The 13,427-nt window shown below is 43.4% G+C and overlaps 1 protein-coding gene and 1 long non-coding RNA gene across 10 annotated transcripts in view; one reads left to right on the top strand and one right to left on the bottom strand.

Moving 5' to 3' along the window:
* The window catches only part of LOC310770526, a 170,515-nt gene that overhangs the window by 106,541 nt on the left and 50,547 nt on the right, over positions 1-13,427 (bottom strand). The window contains exon 5 of one of the 6 annotated variants that reach the window (XR_014552226.1): positions 5,196-5,297. The exons of 3 other annotated variants lie outside the window; for them this stretch is intronic. This is a non-coding gene — a long non-coding RNA (uncharacterized lncRNA). Of the gene's footprint in view, positions 1-5,195; positions 5,298-9,804; positions 12,827-13,427 lie in introns of those variants that run through there. 2 more of the 6 variants (XR_014552227.1, XR_014552228.1) reach the window with 2 other exon arrangements.
* Positions 1-13,427, top strand: part of GALNTL6 (polypeptide N-acetylgalactosaminyltransferase like 6) — a 440,162-nt gene that overhangs the window by 420,134 nt on the left and 6,601 nt on the right. For all 4 annotated transcript variants that reach the window (XM_083631200.1, XM_083631203.1, XM_083631202.1 and 1 more), the window contains exon 12: positions 7,150-7,299. In XM_083631200.1, coding sequence (XP_083487326.1) covers positions 7,150-7,299 — 150 coding nt within the window. The remainder of the gene's footprint in view (positions 1-7,149; positions 7,300-13,427) is intronic.

Genomic DNA, 13,427 nt, shown 5'->3' with positions numbered 1-13,427 from the left:
ATTTGTTATGAATAAGCTGAGGAGTCCAAAGGTCTCCTAAAACAGAAATGCTTCTTACATTGCTGCCAATGCGAATAGATTCAATATAAGTGTATGTGACATAATGTGTGGTCTGCTGGATAAATATTTGAGGCAAAATGATGGACTATAGCAGAAGGTAAGAGCACAGCGGACTTTGAACATTTGACAAATCCTTTCCTTTTATGTTTTGTTGAAATGAAATAGTACCATGTGCAAGCTGCAGTTATTTGTAAAAGCAGCAACATACCTTTGTTATCAGCACTGACTTGGTATTTGCAGTCTCTGTTGGCCAGTGGGTGGATGAAATACCCAAAAGCAGGGGTCGGCAACCTAAGGCCCATGGGCCACAAGCGGCCCACGGGGGTCGTTTTACCAGCCCACGAGCCGCCCCTGAACCGAGGCACCCATTCAGCAAGTCACTGCGTATTGCGCTAAACCAGTGCGGCGCAGCACAGCAACTCACTTTCGCAGTGTCGGAAATCGCCTCTGCGCAGACGCCGGAAATCACAGGCGTGCGCCATCATGTGCATGCGTGATCCAACCCATGGGGGGATCTCCACTGGAGTGAACCAGCCCAGGCAAGGTAAGCCTTGCCGACCCCTGCCCAAAAACAGCAGTAGCTTAATAGTTTATTATTATTATTATTATTATTATTATTATTATTATTATTATTATTTGGGAACTGGTCAATAACCCTTAGAGATTAGAGCATGTTTGGCCTGGAATCCATACTTTTAAGGGTGTCTTGGGACTTTTAAGCCTTGTTCCAAGTGACAGTTGTAAGAATTCAGGGACCAAAGCTGTCTCTTGGGGAACCTCTAGCATCAGTCCCCCCCCCCCCATTCTTCCTCCTCCATACTGGGTTTGATGCTGCAGTAGATTCAATCAAACAAAAGCCATGGGATGTGTTTTTTCAAGAGCTTTTGGCTCATGAGAAAACAACCTGGGGCAGGGTTGTGAATCAGTGGCAGAGCACAAGCTAGGCATGCAACACACTCCAGGTTCAATCCCTGGTATCTTCAGGGAGGCCTGGAAGACCCTGTCTGAAACCCTGGGAGGATGGAGCCTCTGCCAACCAATGCAGAGAATACTAAGCTACATAAACCAATAGAAGGACACCTTATAAGGCAATTTTCTGTGTTCTGTTCACTGTTTTGTTCTTTTCTTTTCTTTTCTTTTCTTTTGCTTCTATATGACAACTGTTTCCAACTGGCCAATTATTTCGATAATTGTTACATTGCAAAGTATTGTATTGCTCATCCAAAAGACTTGCTCATGCTCCTGATCAGGCTAAATCAGTAGTAGGTCCTCCCGAATTCAGTAAGCAGGAGCAGCTCACCTGAAATAGCTTTCCTGTATGGGCATCACTACCACTTACCAGGAGAGACCAAGTGGTGGTGAGATCAGGGCTATGTGGGTAGGAGAACCAGATTAGCCCTGCAAGTATGGTCACACAACCCTGACCTCACCACTATCCCCACTTCCCCATAAGCTGCAGCATCACCCCTGCTAGGAGGCTATTGCTGCCATTCCACCCCACCAGGAAAACTGCTATGGCTCGCAGGTAAGCAGGGTTAGGATTGTAGCCTTAGTTTTCTTAGGGAGGTATGCTGGCATTTCTGTGTCTGCCCCCCTTTTGACAACCCCAGATCGCTCCAGGTGAACCCAATGCAACCCGGGGCTGCCTCAATCCAAATCAGTCTAATTCAGCCACTGCACAGCCCTGGTTTTTACCTTTTAGCAGATAAAAATCCCTGGCATTTCATCGGTTGTGGCAGAACTCCCATCAGTAGCAGAAAAGGCTAGGAAGCAGCTGTTCAATAGAGCAGCTGCTCACCCTGGAGATTTCCCTCGTGGAGGTTATTATGGGATGCTGTTATCAGTTTGTTTTGTGTCGCATTGGTACTTTGTTCTTTTATGTAGCAACTGTAATCAGTTGCTGAAAATTTTTGATTCTGGTCTTAGTGTGATATTAAGGTGACTGTCTTTGTAGAACCGACTAAAATGTCACAAAGTAATGAACAAGCTTTCAAGTCTTCCAGAAATTTCTTCAAGCTAGATGTTCAGGTTTTGTTTTGTTTTTAAAAGGGAGGATTAGCAAGAAGAGATAATGACGTTTCAGGGCAAGATGAAAAAGCCTCCAAACTGCAGCCTGGGCCTTTTTCTGTCCACACATGCCCTCCCTATTTATTGCTTTGCTTTTGTTTTACATCTAGTTTGAAGAAGCGTTATGAAGAACTCAAAAGATTGCTCACCAGTTTGTGACATTTTAGTTGGATTTCCCCCCCCTAATAGAGCTGTAAAGCCACCTGCAATTTTTATTTGATGCATGTAGTTCCTAGAACTTATCAGCAGAGGGCACTGCTGGACAAGCAGAGCTCCATGCTGAAGATGGAAAAGTTGATGGTCCTTTTGTTTTTGTTTTTAATTGTTGAAGATTTTCAATAGAGAGCCTATCCATATTCAAGCAGACTGGGAAATGGCTTATACTGAGTCCATCTAGTTCAGTATTTTTAAACTGTGATTAGCTGTGGCTCTCCAGTGCATCTTACAAAAGTCTTTCCCAGACCTGCTAGGAGATTCATGGCATTGAACCTGGGATCTTTTCAATGCTAAATGCATGCAAAATGTGTGCTCTGCCACTACGTTATGGCCCTTCCCAAGCCCTATAGGATTTTAAAAGTTAGAACCAGCACATCATATCCAGAAACAACTGGTAGACACCCCCAAACAAAAAAGTTTGAAAACTATTGTCACAATTATACATAAGTTCTGCAACACAATTCCAGACACACAGAAGTAAGCTTTCAAAGGCAGCCCACACAATGCAGGAGTATGAGTTTTAGGTCACCATAACATGAATAAGGACGTGGGTGGCGCTGTGGGATAAACCACAGAGCCTAGGACAGAAGGTCAGCGGTTCGAATCCCCGTGACGGGGTGAGCTCCCATTGCTCGGTCCCAGCTCCTGCCAACCTAGCAGTTCGAAAGCACGTCAAAGTGCAAGTAGATAAATAGGTACCGCTCCGGCGGGAAGGTAAACGGTGTTTCCGTGCGCTGCTCTGGTTCGCCAGAAGTGGCTTAGTCATGCTGGCCACATGACCTGGAAGCCTGTATGCTGGCTCCCTCGGCCAATAAAGTGAGATGAGCGCCGCAACCCCAGAGTCGGTCACGACTGGACCTAATGGTCAGGGGTCCCTTTACCTTCACCTAACATGAATAAAAGGGACCAGAACAGATGACCTGCGTAACCAATGGATTCCATATAAATATAAACAGTTGGTGCAGGCTTAGTCCCTCAGTCTGAGACACTGATCTAACTGAATAACCATACAGGCTCCTGTGTCAAACCTAGAGCTGCGTGGATCCAGAACCTGGTCATCAGCTCATCGACCATTGTGGACTTCTGCCCATGACAGACTGGACCCTCAGATGCAACCTGTCCTGGAGCTTGGCCAAGTGTCTGGCAGAATTTAGGAAAACTGAATTATCCAAGCCAGCCTGGTGCCCTCTAGATGTTTTTGGACTAGTGTCCATCAGCCACAGCCAGCATGGCCATGACCTTCTGTCTGGGTATGATGGGTGTTGTAGTCCCAAAAAACTGGAGGTTATCAAACTGGGAAAGGTGGCTCAGAACGTGTGTGGCATGTTCTCTGAGTTGAAGGTTCTCGGGCGCCTGGTTCTAGAAGATTTTATCAGGTCCGAAGTTGATCAACTTTAGATGAAGGTCTAGCAGGCTTGCGTGTTGAGCATGCTGTTTTGTGGAAGTGAGTCACAGGCAACTTACATGTGCCAGGAACGACGCCTCGACACCTTCCACAACCCTTGTTTTAAGTTAAGGGACCACTGGAACCTGCACCTAGAAGTAGAAAACGTACTGTTCTTATGTTTTTTAAAAAGTGCCTGATTATAACTGGGACAAGTTCAGTCCATCAGGCAATACACAGGATCTTTGTTGCATCCTGGGAAATAATTCACCCCAGCCGCCCCACACACTGCATTCTGGGTATTCATCCCCTTCTATAGCCATTTGGCACCAGCAACAGCCTTTCTGAGGGATTTGTCTTTGTTCTACCTCTGCACTGTAAGTGTCACATCCTTAGGCTATCTGCCATCCCCAATGCTGCCAGCTAAATGTAGCTTTATTTTATCTTCAGTGCTGGAGACATTTGTGCAAGAACTAAACGGGAACAAGAAAAAGCCATCCTGCTGTCTTCAGGTTCATATACTGCTGCTCTCTCTGCTGCAGACATGATAAACAACCTCAGCAGGTTCATTATCTGACTTTTCAGATGCCAGCAGAAGAAATGAGAAAATAGTCACAGTATTCACAAAGTGAGGATCGGCTCAAGATAAAATTAAGCCTGGCTTTCGCAGTGTGGCACAGCATAATAACAAGCATGTTATCCGGGCAGATCCTGTCCATACAGATCAGCCCTTTGCCAGCCTTTGGGGATAGGATGATATCATTTTGTTTTGGCCACATCAGTGATATTGTTTCATTCAGTTCGGTTTATTAGGTTTTGTAGAAGCATTCTTTTTCGGAAGAAAAAGACTCAGTGTGTCTTCACAGCAACTGAAATGTACAGACAGGCAATGTAGTGTGATGATTAGAGTGTTGGATTAGGACCTGGGAGACAAGGCTTCAAATGTTCTTCCTTCCCTGTAAACCCCTGTGATCATTCAACCAGCCACCTGAAAGGCTCTAACGAGTTGTAATGGAGTCAGTAGCTACAGAAGAGGGTATTCTAAATGAGCTTTACAGCTGTGGTTCGGAGAGGGAAGTGACAAAAGAGAGAAATTAAACTGACAATACGTAGCCTTGAAGGATCCCAGCACAATTTAGATGAGAAGGTTGAATGGAACTCAGCAATGTGCAGCACCTTCAGAATAAAAGGAACTGCAGCTTACATGTGGAAGCTTATCTCTCTCATGGAAGGAGAAGGCAGTGGGGAGGGCAGCAAGCAATCAACAGACTATTTAAGGTGGACTAATTAGCTCTTAACACGCATTAGTTGGTTCTACGCACCAGCTCTAGCACACCATCAGGGATGGCTGAGTTTATAAAATGTCGGTGTTGGAGTTCTGCACTTTTCCAAAGCGCAGTTCAGCTTTAAATTATAAATAGTGAAGTGTAAATAATGCATGTCAGCATTTTTAAAAAGAACACTCACATTTAATTTATCTTGAAGAAAGGCGAGTTCAGATATTCTATGATTCTGTGTAGTAGCTTAACTTCTGTGGCAGCATCCACCATAGATCAAACGCCAGGCGAACCTTAAAAATATATCGTGGAAGTGATGGTGATTATCATCATCACCACCACTGACTGTGAGTCATCAACTGAAAAGCAGAGATTGCAAATTCGAAACGGCTTCTTCCTGGTGGCTGCCTGCCGCCGCCGCCACTGCAGTCATAACATCATTCTCAGCACCAGCCAATCATTCATAGCACCTGCTACAGGGAATTTCCATACTAATCTTAGCCACTGGTGCTGAAACATTTTATGTCAAGTTCCAGAATGATGCATTGGCCTAGTTCCTATGTATCGATACCATTCAGACAAACTATAGTTTGTACTGCTAACAACATAGGAAGCTGCTTTATGCAGAGTCAGACCACCAGTCCATCTTGCTCCTTATTGCCCACACTGACTGGCAGTGGTTTTCTAGTGTTTCAGGCACAACTCGTAGAGGACAGCCCTGTTGAATGGTCACTTTAAAATGTGAAGGTTCATTATTGTTTCACAAGTTGTGTATGTCTTTAAGGGCCAGGACCAGGACAAATAACGAGACCCAGTCTTACAGCTGTGAAACATAGCAGGTGCTGCCGAGTTGTGTTAATCAAGCTGTGTCAGCAACTGGGTATAGTATATAAGGAGCAGCACCTAGCTCTCCCATTACCCTGGGGGATGGGTTGGTGATTGGGTCTGGTTTGTTGTTGATGTATTTAGTGTATAAGGAGTTTTTGTTTGTTATTAAAACCTTGTTTAAGTTATTTTGGGTCCCTTTTTAATGCATGGTCTCCCCAGCAAGCACTCTGCAGCGCTACTAAACTGCAAATAGCCAACAAGCCCTACCTGAAGAGGCCAGTGATTGAATCTAGAACTTTATGAATGTAAAGCATTGCACTGCAGGTCTGGCCCAGGACGTTTTGCTGCTTCAGGCAAAACAGAAAATGATGTCCCCTTTTCCACCGCAACTGCTTCCTCTGCATACATACACGTTACCCCCTCCTCCATGCCTGAACACTTTCTTGGTGGGCAGCCATGGAGGTGTGGCCATGGGCACGTGTGTGGAGGAGGCAGCCAGGAATGGACGACAAAACAACAAGGAGCAGTGGCAAAGGAGGCCAGTTCTGCTGTCTGAGGCGACTGCTTCACCTTGCCTCATGGATAGGCCGGCCCTGATTTGCTCTACCACTGATCCATCACCCTTGAACAAGCTGAGGCCTAGTCCTTGCAGAGGTGGCAAATCTCCGTCTGGGCTCCACCACTTCAGACAGCAAATACATTCTCAAATAAAATGAAAATGAAATTTTAAAATCCTCCTGTCCAAGGCTAGGCTAGAGCCCTGATATCTAGTTTCCTACATGGAGGATATTGGTTGCATGGAGGACTAATAAATTATACAAGCACTCCTGAAGAAGTATAGCCAAATTTATACAGATTTACTACCTCAGTGCGAACTAGGCCTCAATTCTTCCTGTGAGGCTTCATCTCCAAGCTCTTTCACTGCCCTTAGGGCTCATTTCGCAGCTTCATCACCCATTATCTTGACAGTCTTTTGATTAGTTCTATAGAACGGTGGTTGTTTCTAATTTTCCCTTCAGCGGGATAAGCGTTTTCTTGATGTTCATTGTGTACCTTTTCATACTGAGGGTTTCTTTTCCTTTTAATTATTGCGATTCCTTGCCAAAAACCTAGCCATTACTCCTTAGGGTTGCTCTGGGCTGTTATTAATTATTACACTGAAGCCAAATACCTTTGGTTTAATGGTTGGTTGGAGTCTACGGTCTAGTTATGCACAAGTAAAGCCAAGCCAGAAGTTTCCTACTATCTGATCTCCCAGTCAAATGCCAAGTTAGAACACAGTGTCACTTGAATGCTTCCCCCCACCCCACCCCTTAGCTCTTCACCTTTGGTTGGAGAGAAGACATCCGTCCAGGAGAACCTCTTCACACCAGAAAATTCTGCTTTGATGCCGTTTCGCACAGCAGCCCCGTCACACTTTATGACTGCCATGGTATGAAGGGCAACCAGCACTGGAGCTACAGGAAGGTCAGTATTATTTTGGATTGTTTCAAAGTCTTTCAGCTACTGGGTTTTTGGCAGGAGCGGCCAGCTGTGAGGGGTGGTGCTGTGAACCTGGCCTCCTGGTACCGCTGATGCTGACGCTGCTTACAGGGCAGTGTGTGGTTAGCAGTGGTGGGCCTACATTTTTGGGGCCATGAAGCCTTTTTGCAACCAGCAATGACATCTGGGTAACCACTGTTACCTTCTTCAGTGGGGTTGTTTACAGCAACCTTTACAACATCTGTACTACAGACTTTAAAACATTGGGATTGTTGAAACACATAAAATAAAAAAATCAATTTGAGATATGCGACTCAAATTGTGTCTACTAGATCCATAAAAAAAGCAATGCGGACTCCCTGGAATTGGGGCCCCCGAAACCTAAGCTTCGTTAGCTTCATAGTAGATCAGACCCTGGTGGTTAGGGCAGCAGTGGCACAAGCAAAGTGGTCAGATTCCAGTAGTTCAGCCACACCTCTCTGCCCTCACCACCGCCTTGCCCTCACCCTGTTCACTCTGTGTCCCACTGCTGTGATGCTGGTACCCGGAAGTCAGAGTTACAAATACTCCCCATCCTTGCTGGCCGCTCCTAGTTTTGGGTAACAGAGACTGCAGTGTTTGTTCCATCAGAATAATTCATTTTACACACTGCCTTGGTTCAGTTAAAAACAAAAAACACTTGAAATGTGAAATAGCACTGTTTCTTGAAGGTCTGCCATTATATAGGTCAAAGTTAACATTAATATGGATTTCTTTTTTTTTTTAAGATATTTATTGAGATTTTACAAACAAAGAAAATTACAATATAAGAAAAGGAAAAAAAGACAAAGAAAAAAGATACAAAAATACAGAAAAAAATACAAAATATGTGGGGGGAAAAAACAATTAAAAACAAATCAAACTTTTCATGTCTTATATTTCAATTACTCGTTTCCTGACCTCCTCACACCTCCCTTTTTTGTATTCCAGTTCACATAGTTAATTCAGCAAATCCTTTCCCTCTTTGTTTTTATCTTAATTATAAATCTTAACATATTAAACATCATATTTTCATCTAATTATCAATCCTTTTTTGCATATTCTTTTAATTTTGTTACTAAAACCATCTCATTTCAATCCTGCATCATTTTAACATTCATTAATTTTACAGTGTTTCTGCAGATAGTCTTTAAATTTCTTCCAATTTTCTTCCACCAACTCTTCTCCCTGGTCGCGGATTCTGCCAGTCATTTCCGCCAATTCCATATAGTCTCTCACTTTCATCTGCCATTCTTCCAAGGTGGGTAGATCTTGTGTCTTCCAATACTTCGCAATAAGTATTCTTGCTGCTGTTGTAGCATACATAAAAAAAATTCTGTCCTTCTTTGGCACCAATTGGCCGACCATGCCCAGGAGAAAGGCCTCTGGTTTCTTCAGGAAGGTATATTTAAATACCTTTTTCATTTCATTATATATCAATTCCCAGAAAGCCTTAATCTTTGGGCACGTCCACCAAAGGTGAAAGAATGTACCTTCATTTTCCTTACATTTCCAACACTTATTATCGGGCAAGTGATATATTTTTGCAAGCTTGACTGGTGTCATGTACCACCTGTATATCATTTTCATAATATTCTCTCTTAGGGCATTACATGCCGTAAATTTCATACCGGTGGTCCACAACTGTTCCCAGTCAGCAAACATGATGTTATGTCCAACATCTTGTGCCCATTTAATCATAGCAGATTTAACCGTTTCATCCTGTGTATTCCATTTCAACAGCAAGTTATACATTCTTGATAGTATCTTAGTTTTGGGATCTAACAGTTCGGTTTCCAATTTTGATTTTTCCACCTGGAAACCAGTTTTTTTATCCATATTATAAGCCTCCCTTATTTGGTAATAATGAAGCCAGTCTCGTACTTTATCTTTTAGTTTCTCAAAACTCTGCAATTTCAATTTGTCTCCTTCTTGTTCCAAAATCTCCCAATATTTTGGCCATTTGGCCTCCATATTGAGCTTCTTCTGAGCCTTCGCTTCCATCGGTGATAACCACCTTGGGGTTTTATTTTCAAGTAAATCTTTGTATCTTGTCCAGACATTAAACAATGCTCTTCTGACAATATGGTTTTTAAATGCTTTGTGAGCTTTAACCTTGTCATACCACAGATATGCATGCCACCCAAAAACATTATTGAAACCTTCTAAATCCAAAATGTCTGTGTTCTCAAGAAGCAGCCATTCTTTCAACCAGCAAAATGCTGCTGATTCATAGTAAAGTTTAAGGTCTGGCAGGGCAAATCCACCTCTATCCTTAGCATCCGTTAATATTTTAAATTTTATTCTGGGCTTCTTGCCCTGCCAGACAAATCTAGAAATCTCTTTCTGCCACTTCTTAAAACAATCCATTTTGTCCAAAATTTGCAATGATTGAAATAAGAATAACATTCTTGCCAAGAACATTAATATGGATTTCACCCAGCACAAAATGAAGAGCACATCCCCTGAAAGATGCTTTGCCGTTTTGGCACTTCAAGACATGTGAGTCATTTTAACAAAGGCAGCCCTGAAAATGTTTTTATTCCATGTGACAGGCACAAGAAAAGCTCCTAATGAATTAAATACAATATAATCTTTCTTTACTTTAAAGATTGCAATTGGCAGATGTACAAAATGCTGGAAAGAGCAGCCCTGTATATCTAATGAAACAAAATGGTTTACAATTCAAGGGTCATCGGTCTAGGATGCCGACTGCATTTCAAACCATTTTAAATAGCACTAGAAGCAGGTTGGCTGTGACAGAAATCGTGCATGACTTTTTCTTCTTCACATTTTACTAGTTACCATAACAATGCTTTGGAGTGACATGATTGATTGCTTTTGAAATGGGTACCAAGGAAGTGACCTTGTTTAACCTTCTCAGTGCAGGCCTTGGTGGAACTGCATGAGATGACTGTTATTCTGGTGCTCTGTTTCACCTATCCATCACCATCCCACAGCACAACTTCCTTGGCATTCACTATCTTCAAATTATTAAAACTGCAATTGTATGCACACCACTGGACACAGTGGGGCTTGCATTGCATGGATATGACACACTCCTTCATACACAGTGCCTTCACGTAAAGACTTCTTAAGGGGCTTAGCAGAGTTCTGCCCCCAACCCCGTACACTGGTATTTCCTCCTCCTATACCCCCTGACGTGCACACAAGCTCAGACATTCACGGCCCACTGAACCATTACAGAGCATGGAAGGTCTGTGTCACCTTCCTTATCCCTCCCGCCCTGCCTAGCCCTCCTTATTGTCATACAGGGACAGGGCCCTGGATGTGGATATAGGAGCACATGGTATCACTGAGCACAGGTGCTTCTTTTATTGCCTTGGAACATGACAGCCCTTTATTGAGCTGTACAGGAATCCTTTGTACATGGGTGCTGTTTCTTCATTGGGGCTGGATCATACCCAAAGCTGTACAGAGACAAAAGCTATTTTGGCCTTCATCATCCTAATATTTTCTAGTTTACCAAAGCATTCATGAATTTGGAAATAGATTAAAGGCAGACCTGCGCTACACATTTCAGGCTTGTTGAAAGTCATTATCTCCTTCCAGGGAACCAAGAGAACCATAGATAATGTGTGCTGTGGGTGGGTGGCAGCAAGGAAATTTGAGCCAAAATTATCAGCACTTCACCAGACTATGGCAGTTAAAGTGGTTGTAAGACTATTATATGCTAGATGAAGGGATAGGATAACCAATGAGGAAGTTTAGTCATCAGGAGAGCAGGCAGAGAGGTTTAGAAGCAGTGCAGAGATGGGGAATTCCCAGAGGAGGGAAACAACAGATGGCGACTCTGCCAGGGTTTATATTGTCTGAAACTCTGGGAGGGAATATCTTGAGGGGGTTTTTGTCTGAAAATGTGTATCCATGAAAACTTTTGTGTGGGTTACATGGAGGGGACTCTATTGCCATTCAGTCCATGACCTTGGTTGATCAATTTCGTTTAGTATTTACACTTTAGCCAGAGAAGGATTAGACTTTGTAGGGTGAATTGAATTCTCACTCCTAGCAGAGGTGCCATTTGAAAGGCGTGTGCTGGATCTTCAAATTATACGAGATGGCACAACGCCCTCAAAGTCAGAGGAGAAAGCTCCATTTATGTCAGATAAGGATCTGACTTTGTACAACTGCAGCCTCTTGCTCAAACACCAAAGTCAATTTATTTCCTGGCTTGCCCAAGCTGCTGAAAAGAAGCTTGATATCTTGAAACACTTCATTGGTGCCTAATGTACCAGGGGTGGGTGGGTACGGGGCAGCACAGAGCAGGCACAATTCTTGCATTGTCCTCTGTTCCTGGCCCATCGTATTTTTAATCTGGACCTCGGTGGATGATCACAGTGAAATAACAGCCCTTTAAACAACCATGTGACATATGCCATTGGCCAATGGATAAAACACTGTCCTGTCTGCTGATTTATTTTTACTACTTGTGGGAATGAGGCAGTACATGGGAGTTTCTTGTTCCAAGGCAAAATCTATATTTCTGAGTGAGAAATTCTTCAAAAAGCATTTTTATAAAGGAAGTGCTGGCCAAGCTGGAGCTATATAACACTGATCTGGTAGCCATCAGTCCTCTCAAACAATATAGTGAGGCAAACACTTATGGTTGGCTATAAATTGCTCAGACAAGGAGCCACAACCATTGTAAAAATAATGCCTAAATCAATTAAGTTTATCTTAGGTCTAAGATGTATCTGCTTTCTGTTCACCTCAGTCCTTTTTTTAAAAAAAAAAAACTTTTACATAATATAAGTTAATTAATGATAATGTGTCATATTTATACAGAACTTTCTTAGCATCCATAAAATTCTCAGCAAACAACCCTTTCAGGTAGGTCATTATTTTCTGTATGCTGCAGACAAACCTGAGAGGTAATTGCTACTTGAAACCAATATTGTGGCCTTGAGTATGTGCTTGGGCTGAGAGATGAGCTGGGAATGTTTACTACAGAGACAATGTGCAGCTACTTATGTACACACAAAAGCCAGCTGTGTACAAGCAGATCCACATACAGAAGCAAAAGGTGCTGTAGAATGCTGTCCTGCAGGTGTAAGTTTAGAGATGGAGCTTCTGTGCCTAAGAAAAGATGCAGATCACTATACTTGAAAGACAGATTGCTTATGAGCTGCACTTTGCCTTATGAATGCTTAGTCATATGTGTAGATTCTATTCATTTCATTTCATTTCATTTTTATCATCCCCATTCTCCAAAGGTCTAGTTACTACATCATGGGACTCTTTTCTACAACCAGGAGTCCTGATTCTTCAGACTTCCCCATTTCACATTATACACAGCATAGCTTCTACCTATGTAGCCATTCACCCGGGAGCTCCAGCAATGCATGCAGTGCTGATTCCACAACTGACACATTTGAATATCAATTAAATAACATGGTATTCAAAATGTATTTGGACAAATTTGTAAGAGTCTAGGAATTAATCTGCTAAAGGTCCTGAAATCGCTGTATCGAACCTGAAATGTACCATAAAAATGAGACACTCTTATTACATTCAGTTCTCAAAGAGGAACCTACTTTAATACTGGGGAAAGTATGTGAGTCTCAGAGTTGAACACACTCTGTAAGAATGGAAAACAAAGGCTTACACTGCTTGGGACACCAATACCATTAGTTCACAGAGTGGTGTCAGCTTTTCAACATCAAGATGCATCGCCAGCGAAAAATCGCGATCTGGCAATATACTGCAATGTTGAAACGGAGGGAGGAACAAGTTGCATTGTCCGGGAGCTGAAGCCAATGCAGCCTGTTGCTCCCACCAGGTGAAGGCAGCCAGGCAGACCGAGCCTGTCAGGCTCCGTTTGCAAGGCTGCCTCCTCCCCAGCGCCATCATCAGGCAACCTCTGCATTGCTCCGCAAGGCGCTGGGTGCAAGCCACCCCATCAATGCCTTGCAGAGCAGGGCTGCCTGATGCTGCTGGGCCTGGCATCAGGCAATCTTTGCACTGCCTGGCTGCCTTCGCCCGGGAGGGTGGGCTCCATCTTTCCTCCTGGGGTGAACGATCACCCGGGGGGGGGGGAAGTTGTAGCCCTCCCTCCCTGGCGATGGCAGTGCCCT

The sequence above is a fragment of the Podarcis filfolensis genome (genome assembly GCF_964270895.1).
Source record: "Podarcis filfolensis genome assembly, chromosome: 9".
Taxonomy (NCBI): Eukaryota; Metazoa; Chordata; class Lepidosauria; order Squamata; family Lacertidae; genus Podarcis; species Podarcis filfolensis.
The sequence above is the reverse complement of the archived record's forward strand: the minus strand, read 5'-3'. Positions and strand labels throughout refer to the sequence as shown.